Source organism: Mandrillus leucophaeus, unplaced genomic scaffold, assembly GCF_000951045.1.
Source record: "Mandrillus leucophaeus isolate KB7577 unplaced genomic scaffold, Mleu.le_1.0 Scaffold1664, whole genome shotgun sequence".
NCBI classification, from domain to species: Eukaryota; Metazoa; Chordata; class Mammalia; order Primates; family Cercopithecidae; genus Mandrillus; species Mandrillus leucophaeus.
In genome coordinates this window covers 142,736-160,636 of record NW_012101659.1, presented here as the reverse complement: position 1 = coordinate 160,636, position 17,901 = coordinate 142,736, and the positions used below count along the sequence as shown (strand labels likewise).

Here is a 17,901-nt window from a genome sequence, read left to right as displayed (position 1 = left end):
TTTACACTATGTCTGTGTAATTTGTCCTTACTTAAGAGCTTTAGAAACTAAAGAAGAAACCTGATATGCATACTAACTTTCCCAATGCCAGTGAGTTACTGCTAAAAATTAGACAAATGGTAACAGACCCCGGAAAGCTGGAATAGTGGACCCCCACCTGCAGCAGGGAGGGAAGTCTAGAAACAAGAATCCCCAAACGGTTCAGGAATTGGAGGCACTAGCTATCTCTGAAGATAGGGTATAGGTGGGACTGAGAGTAAGAATATTGATTGGAAATCTTTTTAATTTTTAAAAAAATGTTTGTGGGTATATAGTAGATGTATACATTTATGGGGTACATGAGATATTTTGATACAGGCATACAATGTGTAATAATCACTCCAGGGAATCTTTATAAGGAATACTCAGAGCCCAAATCCCTTCCCACCTCTGCATAGCCAGGCACCTACCCTCACCACTCTGGCAGAAGATCTTGTGGAAAACTTATTCCCTGTGGATTCTAGATTTACGGAGACTAGTTACAGTGAAGGGTGGGAGTGAGAAGCCATATTGGAAAAGGGAAATAGGTGCAAGTCCTCATTGAGAGTGGGAACATTGAGTCCCTTTCCCCATTCAGCTCCAGGCATCATGTCTCTACCCTTTCTACCCCCACAACACACAGCCTAGGCAGGATATTGAAGAATTATTTCCTAGGAAAATTAACCAGTACAGAAGAAATAACTAAAAAACCCCCAACGACTGGAGACTCCAAAGAGATAGTTTAATCCCTGCCTGGTTGCCCCAAAGTGAAACCTCTACTCAACATGCCCTGCCTAGGAACACTTAGCAGCTTTCACGCTTCACTCGTTAGCGAAACAGAAAAAAATCACAGACACTTGAGGAAAGCCTAAAACACAAAACAAAAACACTTTGAAATTAGGAAATTAGAGGAAACAAAAACAACATAGGAAGGTAAGAAATACCTGATCCCGTTAAAGAGATAATATTTTATTTTCATGAAAGAATAATGCTCTGTAAAAAGGGTATTTATAGCTCTTAGAAATTAAAAATAGAGTAGTAGAAATTTATTATTCTTTTACTTAAATAGAAGAATCAAAAAGCAAAATCAAAGAAATTTCCAGGAAAAAGTAAGCAAAAAGACAGGAGAATATTCATTAAAAAAATTTGGAGGCTAGGCACAGTGGCTCATGCCTGTAATCCTAGCACTTTGGGAGGCTCATGCAGGTGGATTGGTTGAGCTCAGGAGCTCAAAACCAGCCTGGGCAACATAGTGAGACCTTGTCTCTATAAAATATAAATAAAAAATTAGCCAGATGTGGTGGTGCATGCCTGTAGTTCCAGTTACTTGGGAGGCTGAGGTGGGAGAATTGCTTGAGCCTGGAAGTTGCAGCTGTTGTGAGCCATGATTGTGCCACTGCATTCCAGCCTGGGCAACAGAATGAGACACTGTCTCAATTAAAACAAAACTTGAGGATCAGTCAAGGAGATTTAACTACTCCTGAATAATAGGAGTTCCAGAAGGGGAGAACAAAGACATAATGCAATGTGGAAAATCTTTTAGGAGGAAATACAAGGAAGGTTCTGAGACCCAAAGAATGTGTTTCCAGAATGAAAATGTCCACTGAAGGCATGGTTTCTTGAGTCAACATAGATCTACCCCATAAAACTTAAGAGTGAATTTTCAGAACACTTACCTCAAAAAGACAACAATAAATATTTCTAAAAGGGAAATAAAGTCATATTCCAGAGAATTCCAGCCAAGAATTGTATGACCAGTCAAAATAGCAATCACGTGTGAGAGGTACAATAAAAATGTCTTTAGACACACAAGTTCTCAAAAAAATGTGTCCCCCATCTCCTCTGGAGAGACTGAGTAAAGAAACAGAGAAGGCACAGGGACATCACATTAACTGAATGTGGTGATAAAGGAAAGATGGGAGTGGTGAAAAGCAGTTTTGTCCAAGTATAAACAGTGAATATTACCTTAAACATTGGGATATTCATATTTTAGGAAGATGGGAGAAGGGAAATAAGGAATGAGGAAAGAGAAGGAAAACAAATTCATCATAATCAAAAAGAATAAATAGTTAAATCTGGAAAGAAATAAAAACATTGCAATATCAACATGAAATTGAGAAATGGGAAGATGAGCACAGGATGAAACAAGGAAGAAAGAGCAGTGATTGGAAATCACAAGTCAGCAGTAGGGAGGATGAGAGCAGGGAATGCTGGTGGTCTTCCTCATGAGCTTTCTAGAGCCATCTGACCTTTAAAATGACATACATTTAATACTGTATTGTCTGGTTTCTCTCCCCAGGGTCAAGGCCAAGGAGAGAGTCTCAGAGTGAAGAAGAAGGCGCTGACTCTGCAGAAGGGCATGGTGATGGCTTATAAGAGAAAACAGCTGGTTATCAAGGAGAAAGGTGGGAGTAAGCAGAGCTCAGCAAGGCAGATGGCGGTGGAGGGGGGTGTCTGCTTCTCCTGAGAGAGAAGCGAGAGGAAAATAGCCATAATATGCAATCTTTGCTGCTCTGCCTATCCAAGGAGAAGCATACACATTTCTTACTGTCCAGGGCACACACCCATCTTACCACATAGAGATACCTCCAAGCATGGCCTGGCTGAAATGCTGCTACTGGGAGATACAGAGACAGCCTCATACATGCAAAATAATCCAACTTGTTCATCTTGGAGTGTTGTTAGCACTGGGCAAATTCCAACCCTAATCCTAACCATCCTTATTCACTTAAGTACCCTCAGCAACTCTTCAGTCACAGAGAATTACCCAAGCTTACCCATAATCCCATATTAAGGTCCTATGAGATAACAACATCACAATCACAAACAAAACTGCACACACAATGCCCTAAGAACATAAGCCTGAATTTTATCTACATCTTTCCCTCCTTCATCAGCCTCAAAATGCACAGTTCCTGACCACACACACTTTGGGTTTTGACTCCATGTGGGCAGAAGCATCTGTGTCAGTTGCATACCTGGGTGTGATGGTGAGTGCTGGGAACACAACCGGCTCTCAGAGTCCTTGTTCTCTCCCTTCCCAAATGCTGAGTCCCAGCTAGAGCTCATTCAAATACAGATCAAGCTCAGCTCCTCTTTCTCGCACACACTCTCACACTCTACTGCCTATAGTATCCTCACTGCAACATGGTCAAGGGAATGTCCTGATGTCAGTTACCTCCCATCAGTGGCCATAGACAGAATGAGGCTGAACTCTCTCCAATCTTTCAGTTAGTAGACTCTGGCTTCTGGAAAGACTGACCATATCCAAAGCAGCTCTCTAATGAGGAGAAGGGGTGAGAATGGGATTCCCACTCTTGGGAAAGGTCAGAGACTCCTGTGGAGGGCACCATGAGATGGTGGCACTACCAAAGGTCATGGTGAATGATAAGATGATTTTAACATAGAAGGAAAAGAAAAGGAGCTGTAGTTTCAAAATATCATCATCATCAACAACAAACAAAGAATGATGTGGTCAGGTAAAAGAAGACCCCACAAAACATGATGTGGTAGTATCCAGATAGAATCAAGTCAGTATTCATTGGTGACTGAAGCCAGGTAGATTCATTGGAGAATAAACTACAGTAGTTGAAGTGTGAATGCAAAGAGGGGAAGTGAGGAACCAGTGTGTAGATGGTTCTTGAAGGAAGTTGGCTGTGAGGAGACAATAGGTGGGAGGAGGAGATAACTAAAGGAGGATACTTAGCTTTGGAAAGGGAGTTTACGAGATGGTGAAGACTTGAGCCTGTTCTCAGGCTAGGGGAAAGATCCTGATGAACTGGAGAGGGTGAAGATGAATTGGTGTCAGTTACATTGCTGGACATGTATCTCCATTCCTTGCATCAGCTAGGGAGAGAAGATCTCATTTCCATTTTACAGATGAGACGTCTGACATAGAGGAGTGCCACTTTCCCCGCTAGTAGTCAGAACACGACTTGCAGTCACTGCTGTGAGGTTAGCTTTTCCTCTAACTTCATTCAGTTCACACTTTTCAACCCTTATACAACCTTTTTGTCTTCTTCATAGGCTCTTTCCCCTGTTGAACACTTATACTTTAGTGTTAGGTGAGTTTCAGACTTCAGCATATTTCTCTACATGGAATGTGAAATCATCCAAGAAGATGCCAGATTGAGAGTGGTAAGTAAGGCAGGTCAGTAAGAAAAGGGCAGCAGGAAGCAATCCTACCTAGTGAAGGTCAAAGGGAGCTGAATTCCTTTACTCTATCAAGGTAATTTCCAAATGTTGGATGGCAAAATGATTACCTAAATTGCTTATTTAAATACAGGTTCTATGGCACCCTTCAAAGTGATTCAGAAGGCACAGAGTGAGGCCAGGGGTCAGATTTAATAGGCGTCCCAGTGGTTTTGATACAAGGGGTTCCCTGGTCCAGGTTGGGGCTGTGGGAAAGACTCAGGCAGGAATAACCTCAACTCTCCTAATGGAAGTTCTTTCCATTCAGCCATTCTCATCTCAGATGATGATGAACAGAGAACCTTTCAAGATGGTGAGTTCCAAAGCCTGGTCTTTTTATTTTTTTATTTTTGTGAGTACACAGGAGGTATATATATTTATAAGGTACACAAGATATTTTGATACAGGCATGCAATGTGTAATAATCACATCATGGAAAATGGAGTATTCATCTCCTGAGGCATTTATCCTTCATGTTATAAGCAATCCAGTTATACTGTTTTAGTTTTTTAAAAATGTACAATTAAATTATTTTGACGGTAGTCACCCTGTTGTGCTATCAAATGCTAGGTATTATTCATTCTTTCTAGCTTTTTAAAAGTGCCCATTAACCATCCTTACCTCTCCCCCAGGCCCCCCACCACCCTTCCCAGTCTCAGGTAGCATCCTTCTATCTCTATGTGTTTGACTGTTTTGACTTTTACATCCCACAAGTAAGTGAAAACATAAGATGTTTGTCTTTCTATTCCTGACTTATTTCACTTAACATAATGACCTCCAGTTTCATTCATGTTTTTGCAAATAATAGGATCTCATTCTTTATTTTATGGGTGAATAGTATACCATTGTGTATATGGATGATATTTTCTTTATACATTCATCTGTTGATGGACATTTAGTTTGTTTCCAAATCTTGACTATTATGAACAGTGTTGCAACAAACATGGTTTGTTTGTTCTTAAATCTCTCTTTGGTATACTGATTGCCTGCCTTTTGGTGTATATACCCAGCAGTGAGATTGCTGGATCATATGGTAACTCTAGTTTTTGTTTATTGAGGAAGGTCCAAACTGTTCTCCAAAGTGGTTGTACTAATTTACATTCCTGTCAACAGCATATGAGAGTCTCCTTTTCTCTGCATCCTCCCCAGCATGTGTTATTGCCTGTCTTTTGGATATAAACCATTTTAACAGGGCTGAGATGATATTTCATTGTAGTTTTGATTTGCATTTCTCAGATGATCAATGATGTAAGCACATTTTCATATGTCTGTTTGCTATTTGTATGTCTTCTTTTGAGAAATGTCTACTCACATCTTTTGCCCATTTTCAATCAGATTATTAGATTTAGTTATATGGAGTCATTTGAGCTTCTTAAATATTCTGGTTATTAATCCCTTCTCTGATGGGTAGTTTGCAAATATTTTCTCCGATTCTGCGGGTTGTGTCTTCACTTTGTTAATTGTTTCCTTTGCTGTGAAGAAGCTTTTTAACTTGATGTGATCCCATTTGTCTACTTTTGCTTTTGTTGCCAGTGCTTGTGGGTTATTTACTCAAGAAATCTTTGCCCAGACCATTGTCCTAAAGAGTTTCCTTAATGTTTTATTTTAGTAGTTTCATAGTTTAAGGCCTTATATTTAAATCTTTAAATGATTTTGATTTGATTTTTGTGTATGGTAAGAGATAGGGGTCTAGTTTCATTCTCCTGGATATGGATATCCAGTTTTCCCAGCAACATTTATTGAAAAGACTGTCCTTTCTCCATTGTATGTTCTTGGCACCTTTGTCAAAGATGAGTTCACTGTAGGTACATAGATTTGTTTTTAAGTTCTCTATTTTGTTCCATTGGTTTTGTGTCTGCTTTTATGGCAGTACCATGTTGTTTTGGTTACTATAGCTCTGCAGTTTAATTTGAAGCCAGGTAATGTGATTCTTCTGGTTTTGTTCTTTTTGCTGAGGATAGCTTTGGCTATTCTGGGTCTTTTGTGGTTCCATATGAATTTTAGAATTTTTTTTTCTTACTGTGAAGAATGTCATTGGTGTTTTGATAGGGATTGCATTGAATCTATAGATTGCTCTGGGGAGTATGGACATTTTAACAATAGTAATTCTCCCAATCCATGAACATGGAATATCTTTTCACTTTTTTGGTGTCTTCTTCAATTTCTTTCATCAGTGTTTTATAGTTTTTATTGTAGAGACTTTTCACTTCTTTGGTTAAGTTAAATCCTAGGTGTTTAATTTTATCCCTGTTGTCAATGAGATTAATTTTTAAATTTCTTTTTTAGAGTGTTTACTGTTGGCATATAGAAATGCTACTGATTTTTGTATGTTGATTTTGTATTCCTCAACTTTACTGAGGAATACAGTTCTAATAGTTTTAGTTCTAATAGTTCTAATAGTTTTTTAGTTCTAATAGTTTTTTTAGTGGAGTTCTAATAGTTCTAATAGTTTTTTTAGTGGAGCCTTTAGGTTTTTCCAAATATAAGATCATATCATCTGCGAACAAGGATGATTTGACTTCTTCCTTTCCAATTTGGATGCCCTTTAGTTCTTTCTCTTGTTTGATTGCTCCAGCTAAGATTTCCAGCACTATGCTAAATAGCAATAATGAATGTGGACTTCCTTGTCATGTTCCAGATCTAAGAGGAAAGGCTTTCAGTTTTTCCCCACTCAGTATGGAACTAGCTGTGGCTCTGTCATATATGGCTTTTATCATGTTGAGGTACCTTTCTTCTATACCTGGTTTTTAAAGGGTTTTTTATCATGAAGGGATGTTAAACTTTGTGAAATAGCTTTTTAGCATCAATCGAAATGATCATATGGTTTTTGTACTTCATTCTGTTGATATAATGTATCACATTGATTGACTTGCGTATGTTGAACCATCTTTGCATCCCTGGGATAAATCTTACTTGCTCATGATGAATCTTTTCTTTTTTTTGAGACAGGGTTTTACTTTGTTGCTCAGGCTGCAGTGTGGTGACATGAACATGGCTCGCTGCAATGTCTGCCTCACATGCTCAAATGATCCTCCCACCTCAGCCCCCAAGTAACTAGGGCTACAGGCCTGTGTCACCATGCCTGGCTAATTTTTGTATTTTTTGTAGAGACATAGTCTCACCATGTTGCCCAGGCTGGTCTCAAACTCCTGAGCTCAAGTAATCTGCCCACATTGGCCTCCCAAAATGCTGGAATTACAGGTGTGAGCCATGACACCTGGCCGTAAATGACCTTGTTAATGTTTCATTGAATTCAGTTTGCTAGTATTTTGTTGAAACTTTTTGCGTCAATATTCATCAGAGATATTGCCTATAGGGTTTTTTTCCTTTTCTTTTTTTTGATGCGTCTTCGTTTAGTTTTGGTATCTGGGTAATACTGGCCTCATAGAATGAGTTTTGAAGTATTCTCTCTTCTATTTTTTGGAACAGTTTGAGTCAGACTAGTATTCATATTTCGTTTTAAATGTTTGGTAGAATTCAGCAGTGAATCCATCAGGTCCTGGGCTTTTCTTTACTGGGAGACTTTTTATTACAGCTTCAATCTCATTACTCAGTACTGATCTGTTCAGGTTTTTAATTTGTTCATGGTTTAATCTTGGTAGGTTTTACATGTCTAGGAATGTATCCTTTTTCTCTAGATTTTCTAATTTATTTGCATATGGTTGCTCATAGTAGCCACTAGTGATCCTTTAAATTTCTGCTGTATCAGTTGTAGTGTTCCTTTCTCATCTCTGATTTTATTTATTTGCGTTCTCTCCATTTTTTTTTATTGGTCTGGCTAAAGTTTTGTCAATTTTTGTATATCTTTTCAAAAAACCAACTTTTTTTTCCATTGATCTTTTTGTTTCATTGATCTTTTGTATTGTTTTCTTCACTTTATTTTCATTTATTTCTACTCTGATCTTTATTATTTCTTTTTTTCTAATTTTGGGTTTGATTTGATCTTGTTTTCTAGTTCTTTAAGATGCATCATTAGGTAGTTTTTAATGAAATTTTTCTTCTTTTTTGATTTGTCCAGTTATAGCTAGAAATATGCCTCTTTGTACTGCTTTGCTTTGTCCCACAGCTTTTCGTATGATGTGTTTCCATTCTCCTTTGTTTCAAGAAATGTTTCAATTTCCTTATTAATGTTTTCCTTGACCCACTGGTCATTCAGGAGCATATTGTTTAATTTCCATGTATTTGTATAGTTTCCAAAATTCCTCTTATTGTTGATGTCTAGTTTTATTCCATTGTGGTCAGAGAAGATGGTTGATATTATTTCAATATTTTGGAATGTTTTAACACTTGTTTTATCACCTAACATGGTGTATCATTGAGAATTATCCATATGGTGAGGAGAAAAAATGTGTATTCTGCAGCCTTTAGATGAAATGTTCTGTAAGTATCTATTAGGTCTATTTGTTCTATAGTGCAGAATAAGTCTCATGTTTCTTTCTTGAGTTTCTTTCTGGGAGATCTGTTCAGTGCTGAAAGTAGGGTGTTGAGGTCTTCACCTATTACTGTCTCTTTAGCTCTAAGAATCTCTCTTTAGCTCTCTCTCTCTTTAGCTCTAATAATATCTCTCTCTTTAACTCTAATAATATTTGCTTTATACATCTGGTTACTCCAGTGTTGAGTGCATATATGTTTACTATCATTATATCCTTTTGCTAGATTGACCCCCTTATCTTTATATAATGACCTTTTTTGTCTCTTCTTACAGTTTTTGTCTTGAAATCTATTTTGTTTGACATAAGTATAGCTATTTCTGCCTTTTTTTTTTTTTTGGTTTCCTTTAGCATGGAATATCTTTTTCCATCCCTTTATTTTCAGTCTATGTGTATCTTTATAGGTGAAGTGTGTTTCTTGTAGGCAACAGATCATGGAATCTTTTTTTTTTTTTTTTTAATCCTTTTAGCCACTCTTCATCTTTTGATTGATGAGTTTAGCCCATTTACAATTAATGCTATTGTTGATAAATAGGGATTTACTCCTGCCATTTTGTTATTTGTTTTCCGTTTGTTTTGTGGCCTTCTTTTCTTCTTTTTGGCCTTCCTTTTAGGGAAGGTGATTTTCTCTGGTGGTGTTTTATTTTCTGCTTTATGTTTTGTGTACCCATTCTAAGATTTTTGATTTGGGGTTACTGTCAGAGTTGCAAATACTGTCTCATAACCCATTATTTTAAACTGATGAGAACTTAACATTGATTACATAAGCAAATTAACTAGTAAGCAAAAAGAAACCTAATAAAATAAAAATTTTACACTTTACCTTCTCACTTTCTAACTTTTTGTTGTTTGTCTTTATGTCTTATTGCACTATGTCTTGAAAAGTTGTTGTAGTTGTTATTTTTGATTGATTCATCATTTAGTCTTTCTGCTTGAGTAGTTTACGTGCCACGATTATAGTGTTATAATGTTTATGTTTTTCCATGTGCTTTCTATTACCAGTGAGTTTTGTATCTTTAGGTGATTTCTTCTTGCTGATTAATGTCCTTTTCTTTCAGACTGAAGAACTCCCTTTAACATTTCTTATAAGACAGGTCTGGTGTTGATGAAATTACTCAGCTTTTGTTTGTCTGGAGATGTCTTTATTTCTCTTCATCCTTGGAGGATATTTTTGCCAGTTACACTATTCTAGGATAAAAGTTTTTTTTCTTCAGCAATTTAAATATGTCATGCCATTCTCTCCTGGCCTGTACGGTTTCCAGTGAAAAGTCTGCTGCCAGACATATTGCAGCTTCATTGTGTGCTATTTGTTTCTTTTTCCTTGCTGCTTTAGGATCCTTTCTTTATCCTTGATCTTTGAGACTTTGACTATGAGATGCCTTGAGGTAGTCTGCTTTGGGTTAAATCTGCATGGTGTTCTATAACTTACTTGTACTTGAATGTTGATATCTTTCTATAGGTTTGGGAAATTATTTAATGTTATTCCTTTGGATAAACTTTCTTACCCTATCTCTTTCTCTATGTCCTCTTTAAAGTCAACATTACTTTCAGATTTTTCTGAGGCTATTTTCTAGATCATATGTGTGTGCTTCATTGCTTTTTATTCTTTTTTCTTTTGGTTCCTCTGACTGTATATTTTCAAATAGGCTGTCTTCAAGCTCACTAATACTTCCTTATGTTTGGTCAAGTCTATTATTAAGTGACTCTCTTGCATTCTTCAGTATGTCAATTTCATTTTTCAACTCCAGAATTTCTGCTTAATTCTTTTTAATTATTTCAATTTCTTTTTTAAATGTACCTGATAGAATTCTGAATTCCTTCTCATACTATCTTGAATTTCTTTGAGTTTCTTCAAAATACTATTCTGAATTCTTTATCTGAAAGGTCACATGTCTCTTTTTTTCCCCAGGATTTGTCCCTGGTGCCTTGTTTAGTTCATTGGTGAGGTCATGTTTTCCTGGATAATCCTGATTCTTGTAGTGTTTTTTGGTATCTAGGCATTGACAAGTTAGGTATTTATTGTAGTCTTCTCAGTCTGGGCTTGTTTGTGCCTGTCCTTGAGAAGGCTTTCCAGGTATTCAAAGGGACTTGGACTTCCTGTTTAATATCTCTGTGGTTGTTTTAGACTCATAGAAGTTCTGCTTTGGTGGTCTTGCATGAGATCCAGAAAAATTACCTGGAATTCCAGGCAGAGACTCTTGTTTTTTCCCCTTACTTTCCCCCAAACAAATGGGGTCTCTCTTTCTCCCTGCTGAGCCACCTGGAATTGGGAGTGTGGTGATGCAAGCACCCCTGTGGTCACCACCACTGGCACTGCACTGGGTTAGACCTGAAGCCAGCACAGAACTGGGTCTCACCAAAAGCCTGCTGTAACCACTACTTGGCTGCCACCTGTGTTCACTCAAGGCCCTAGGGCTCTACAATCAGCAGGTGACAAAACCAGTGAGGTTTTTTCACTTCCTTCAGAGCACTGAGTTTTCCCAGGACCTGGGTAAGTGCAGAGATGCTGTTTGGGAGCTAGGGATTGAAATAAAAAATCTTATAAATTTACCTTATGTTCTACTCTACTACTGCTAAGCTGTCACTCAAATCACAAGACAAAGTTTTTCCCACTCTCCCCTCCCCTTTTCACAGGTAGAGAAGCTCTCTCTGTGGTCACCATTACCACTGGCCCATGAGGGGTTCTGCCAGGCCACTGCATATGTTTGCTGACAGCCCAGGAGCTCAACAGTCAGCTCGTGGTAAATGCTGTCTGGCCTGGGTCTCACCCTTTAGGGAAATGGGCTCTCCTCTGGCCCAGGGCAGGTCCAGAAATGCTGTTGAAGACCCTAGACCTGATCTTGAGGGCCCCAAGAGCCTGCTTGGTGCACTACACCACTGTGGCTGAACTGGTACCTAAGATGCAAGGCAAAGCCTCCTCTTGACTTTTCCCTCTGCTTTTCTCAAATAGAAGGAGTCTTTCACCATGGCCACCACAGTTGGGAATATGCTGGGTCACAACTTTGGTCAGTACATCTCAGAGCCCAAGGCCCACTACATACCACCTGGGTACTGCTGCTGGTTATTTAGGGCCCAGTGGTTCTTTATTAAGCAGATGATGAATTCTGCCAGGACTGTGTTCTTCTCTTCAAGGCAGTAGGTTCCCTTTTCACCCAGGGGTGTCTAGAGATGTTGTCCAGGAGCTAGGGCTTGGAACGGGGGCCTCACAACTCTACCTAGTCTCCTATCCTACTGTGACTGAGATGGTATCCAAGATGCGGGACAGAATCCTCTCTACTCTTCACTCTCTTCCACTTAAACAAAGGGAATGAAACACTTTCATTGCTGTGAGCTGCACTGCCTGAGGTTGGGAGTGGGGTAGCACAAGCACCTTTTTTTAGTCACCCCAGCTGGTATCTCTTTAGGTCACATGTCACTCTAGTCCTCTGGCTCTGAGCCCAGCTCAGCATTAGAAATTGCCTAAATATTGCAGTCCTTCTGTCCTAGACTGACCTTTAAGTTTACCTAGGACTCCAGAGCACTCTGGCTGGCATTTGTGAGGCTTGCCAAGAAACTTGAGTTCTGAAAGAAGGAATGGGCAATTCCCCTTTGACTGGGTCTTATCCAAATTTTCCCTTTGTGCACTGGCACTGATTGAGCCCAGCCTGGCTCTGCTCTCTGCTATGGCAAGGCAGTACTGAGTTCAATGTAAAGTTTTTCACCCAGTCACTGTGCTGTCCCTCTCTCCCAAGAGTACAAAATTTCCCAGAGGCTAGTCTCCTGTGCTGCGAGGAGTGAGGAGTGGCTACCATCATTTCATACTATCTCTCCAACCCTCTTCAATGCCTCGCCCAAAGATATGACGTTAAAACCAGGTACTGTGATTACTCACCTGATTTTTGCTTCTATGATCGTGCTTTTCTTTGTGCAGACAGTTGTTAAAATTTGGTGTTTGTGTGGGGTGTATGAACCAGGTAGGCTTCTATTGCACCATCTCGCTCATCCTCCTCTGGCAGTTTTTTTTGCCTAGAACTGAGGCACTGCTGATCCCTGACCCCCTTTGAATTCCCACAAGAGCCCTGCTTGGGCTCAGCCCACACAGACCCACAGAGAACTTTCCCCCAATCAGGCTCCTCCATTTCCTGCAATTGACCCCTTCCTCTGACTGAGCCACTGTCCCCTGGGGCCACAGGGAAACCAGGCTTTCTCCTTTGAACATTGGCAATGGTGTGAGTCTGTTGGAGAGAGAGGCTGCCTGGGGATCCATCTCTCTAGGGAAGTTTTTCAACTGAACTGATGGTACATGTGGGAAATAAGGGGAGGATACAGGAGTTAGAGGTGAGACCAAGAGGGAAAGAAGTAGAAGAGGAAAAGTAGGGGTAGACTAACGTTTGGTGAGTAAACACTTTTCTTTCTCTTTCCAGAGCTATTTCTGAAACCGAAATTTTTGAGAGGGCATTTGCCAAGTGAGTGGAATCTGGCCCTCCCCTCCAAGGACAATCTGCACAACAAAAACTCACCTGATTGCCTTTGGTGCTATTACCTAAGGTCTTGGAGTCTGGCCCCTTGGGAAAAGGGCTGGAACAGATAGAGAAGAGGGGTTCAGAGAAAGAAAGGCAGAAGACTGGAGAAATCCAGTCTTTGAGCCTCTTTGGTGAGGAATTTCATTTCTCTTTTTAGAATACGAACAAGTTTGCATTCTCCCAGTAGGTGAATGTGAGCTTGCTGGAGGTGGTGGTGGGGATCCCATCCTGCACACATGGGGTAAGTAGGGCAGATTGCTCCTGCCTTGCCTTTGCCACCACTGCCCTAGGGACTGGCCCTTGGTCATATGGAATGGAAAGGGTCCAGAAAGGCTGAGAACATGGAGGGATGAATGGTGATGGGGGCAGGAAGAAGTTAAGTGAGAGGGAGGAGGTGGTAGGAGAGCAGAACCCTCCAAAACATCTGAAAAGCAAATTTGGGGGGATGAGGAAGTGAGATGATGACTTGATTCTCCTTCTAGGAAGAATAGAGGAACCCTTCTGGCAAAGTAAGTATTTATTAAGGGGAAACCTGGGGCTCCTGGGTGGGAGCTGCAAATCTGAGCACCTAAATTGGTGGTTTCCATGCAAGTCAGAAATCTAGATCCACTTCCAAATTTACACTTTGCTCATGAAACAAACAAACGTTTATTGAGGACTTATTGGACAACAAGAATTATTCTGAACTTGAAAGTTATGGCTGTGAACCAAACAGACATAAATTCTTGCCTCTTTGGAGCTTCCAATCCAGTGATCTGTCATCCCAAGCAGATCACCCTGAGGGCACCTGATGCTTCCTGGGAGAAACAGAGGGCCCCCAACATCCACCCCATGGTTAATTCTTCATAGACTTTGAGGATACTGGCAAAGTCGCCTGATAATAAGGGCAGCCTATATGTGCCAAGTGCCTTACATACATAAACTCTGTCTCTCTCTTGCTTTTTGAGATGGGGGTCTCACTATGTTGGCCAGGCTGGTCTTGAACTCCTGGCCTCAAGCAATCCCCCCATCTCAGCCTCCCAAAGAGCTGGAATTACAGTGTGAGCAACCATGCTTGGCCTACATAAACTCTTTTAATCCTCATAGCATCCCATTTAACCAATATGGAAACTGATTCCAGAGCACCTAAGATTTTCGCCTCTAAAGCCCAGTGCTAGATTTTACAGTATTCCTGACATGTCCTAGAAATGACCACTTTGTCATTATCTTCCATTAGTGATGATGTCTTTTCAAAATCTCAATCTCTGCTCCCAGTATCCTATTTCCTCTTTACAGAATGCTGGATTGTCCATCTTTTTAGCTTCTATGACAGCTCTATCCACAGAGCTCAAGTGTGCCATTAGCAGAGATAATTTTGGTTAGTAGCTGAAAGGGATGGAAGAGTTTGGCTCATATTCATGCAAACAGGCTATCATTTCAAGGATGTTCTAATCAAATACTTGCCCCACTTTCTGGTTGGCATTGATGCCTGAGAGCAGATTTCAAGCATCTACAAGAGGAGGTTTTCCAGAAAATAAAGACACTGGCTCAGCTCTCAAAGGATGTTCAGGATGTCGTGTTCTATAGTATCCTGGCCATGCTTGGAGACAGAGGGGCTCTACAGGACCTGATGGACATGGTGAGGGTCTCCACAGTTGCATAGGTCTGGTAAGATGTAAATGGGATTGGTTAGGAGATAGGACTCCCAAGTTACATGGGGGAGGAAGAATAAGCAAGATGCCAGGGGAATGAGAAAGACTCGGGACTCTGGCGCTGGGCACAATGGGCCAGAAAGTGCCGCCCCCATTACTGAGGCTGCTTGGAAACCCCGGTGGGAGGTAGAGAACCCTCACCCCTACCCCTTGGTTATCACCAGTAGACACAGGCAAATTATATAATGTTACTGTTATTAGTATTATTATTAACAATAATACCTGTCTTCTATAGCTGGAATTGGACAGCTCAGGTCATTTGGATGGCCCTGGTGGTGCCATCCTAAAGAAACTTCAACAGGATTCAAACTGTGCGTGGTTTAACCCAAAGGATCCCATTCTTTATCTCCTTGAAGCCATAATGGGTAAGATTAATTAAAGGGAAGAATGGGAGAATCATAAGTTTGGTCCCCAGACCCCCCAAAAAGCTGTGTTAGATGCCATGTGTCCAAAGCCCTTTGAATGCCATGATCTTTCGTCCTTACATCACAGCTCTCTCTAAGGTCAGAGGACTCACTGTGATAACTTGCCATATGATACAGAATGAGTTTAAGGCCTAAGAAGTCACCAGTTTATGTTCATCCACAGATCACTGGAGGTGGGTGATTCCAGCCTTCAGCCCCTGAATCCCATCCTCTGGTCCCTCTTATTTAGCATCCTGGAGACCATTCTGAAGGGCTTCCCAGGGCAGGGAGCTTGACCTTTAAGTCTAATGGGTTTTATTCCTCTACTTTGGAGTTATTCTCTCAGGGAGTCTCCTGCTTTATGGTGGGAGGAAAAATCTGGATTCTTCACTACTGTCTTTCCCCACATGTCCTCCACCCTCAGTGCTGAGTGACATCCAACACGATTTGCTGGCCTGTTCTGTGGAGATGAGGATCCTGCTTCAGCAACAGGAGCTGGTGAGAACTTCCCAGGGGCCAGAAGTTCAGGGAAGAGGGTGAGGGAACCAGAGATAAGAAGAAAGATTCTGAGGAAAGAGAGATGATACAGGTTTATGCTGGGAGGGGAGTCCTTATCCAACGGTGGCCACTGGGAAATCCCTAGCTGCGGTGTCCTTCTGGACACCTGGTCCAGTGGGTATGAGCCTCCCTCAGGAGGGTCTTAGTTTCCATGGCAATCTCTGCAGCATTCCCCAATGGTCTAAAATAGCCATATGGGAGCACAGGACTTTGAGACTAAGGGGATATAATATTCCTGCTCTACTCACACTGTTACCATTTGCTAATTACTTCTGCTCTAGTTACACTGTTATGATTTGCTAATTTCTCTGTTTTTCTCTCTCCAAGTATATGTACATATAAATACGTACCTTTATATGCATTTACTGTATTCTTACATATGTGCATATACATTTAGAAATAAAAACACCACTATTCTACGAGGAGAGTTTTATTTTCACCATTTCATAGATGTGGAACCAATGCTCCCTGATTTCCCATAACTTGATCTGCGGATCATAGGATATGACAAGCATGTTACTTCTGGTCCTCTGGATCCCAAAGCTCTTGCTCCTTCTGTTATCCTGCACGGCCCCTGGATGCTGGGCAGAATCCTTTTCTTCCTGATCTTAAAGGCTGGTCTGTAGAGTCTGATCATCCTTCTTCTAGGTAAGGAGCATCCTGGAGCCGAACTTCAGATACCCCTGGAGCATTCCCTTCACCCTCAAACCCGAGCTCCTTGCCCCACTCCAGAGTGAGGGTTTGGCCATCACCTATGGCCTGCTGGAGGAGTGTGGCCTGAGGATGGAGCTGGATAGCCCCAGGTCAACCTGGGATCTAGAAGCAAAGATGCCCCTGTCTGCCCTCTATGGGACTCTCTCATTGCTACAGCAGCTGGCTGAGGCCTAGGCCCTCCCTGATGGGCAGTCAGTCCAGAGATACTGGCCCTTGCCCAGTCTATGCTGTGAGTGTCCTTATGGGTGCAAGAGACAGGGCTGTGCCTCTCTGCATTTCCAGGTGGAGTAGAGACAGTAATGGGTAGAGACTTTAGGAAATGTTTTGGGGTGGTGGAATATTCTATATATTGACAAGAGTTTATATATTTGTCAAAACTCCTCAAATAGTATGTTAAAGATGTAAGCATTTCACTATGTATAAATTTTACTTCAAAATAATAAAAACAAATACTGACTCTAGTTAACAGTGTGCATTTTGAATTGTTTTGGGTGAAGTGTACTGATAACAGTAACTGATATTGAAATGCAACAGAAAGTAAGTTGACTTGATGATAGATACATGACCAAGTAAATGTGATAAAGTATTCATAATTGGGGAATATGGGTGAAGGATATAGAAGAGGTTTTTTTTCTTTTTCTTGAAACATTTTGTGATTCTGACGTTTCATATTAGCCCCCACGTGTGTGTGTATGTGCATATTCCTCCATTTTTAACATTTAATCACATTTTCTTGGTCATATGTCGGTCTCATTCTGTGCTCTCTGTGTCATTTGCTAATGCCACCTGGCCTCCTAAGCTGAAACCTGGGAGTCCACCTTGACTCCTCTCTCTCCTTAACCCCCGATCAACACAGTCTAGCCGACTCACTATAGCCCTCCTCTTCTCACCTGGACAGCTGGTCTAGTGCTCCCAGCTGGTTGTCCTGCCACCATCTTGTTCTCTTCAAATTCTCCTTGAATCCTGGAGGCTCTTGTCACAGCAGGCATGGGAAATAATTTAAAAAATGCAACCGTTATATGTCACTCCTCTGCCTAAAATCCTTTAGAGGCTCCCTGTCATCTAGAATCATCAACCAAGATTTTAAATATGATGTCTCATCAGAATCACCTTGGCCCGCATTTCCACATGACAATAATCAAGTGCCTTGTCACTAGTTCACTCCAGTGTATTCCAGTAATCCTTATTGCTCACATCATGTCTTCACTTTTAGACAGTGTTTACTTATTTTTTGCTAAAAAAGGCAAGAAAATGAGTTCTTCTCCCATCTTGCTCTTCTATCATCTCCTATCTCCAATTATTTTATTATTTGTAAATTGCCAAGGAGTGTAACCATATTCCTCATATATGTTTAGTGTTAATTCTTTATTTTTTTTGAGACAGAGTCTCGCTG

The 17,901-nt window shown here is 40.7% G+C and overlaps 1 protein-coding gene across 1 annotated transcript in view; it reads left to right on the top strand.

Annotated features, from left to right (window-relative positions):
- Nucleotides 1-16,969, top strand: part of GSDMC (gasdermin C) — a 49,473-nt gene extending 32,504 nt beyond the window's left edge. The window contains exons 5-14 of the mRNA XM_011976458.1: nt 2,318-2,423; nt 4,478-4,522; nt 12,371-12,493; nt 13,043-13,084; nt 13,299-13,328; nt 13,624-13,650; nt 14,620-14,759; nt 15,068-15,197; nt 15,661-15,734; nt 16,443-16,969. Coding sequence (XP_011831848.1) covers nt 2,318-2,423; nt 4,478-4,522; nt 12,371-12,493; nt 13,043-13,084; nt 13,299-13,328; nt 13,624-13,650; nt 14,620-14,759; nt 15,068-15,197; nt 15,661-15,734; nt 16,443-16,682 — 957 coding nt within the window. The 3' untranslated portion in view covers nt 16,683-16,969. The remainder of the gene's footprint in view (nt 1-2,317; nt 2,424-4,477; nt 4,523-12,370; nt 12,494-13,042; nt 13,085-13,298; nt 13,329-13,623; nt 13,651-14,619; nt 14,760-15,067; nt 15,198-15,660; nt 15,735-16,442) is intronic.
- Nucleotides 16,970-17,901: the final 932 nt, after the last annotated feature.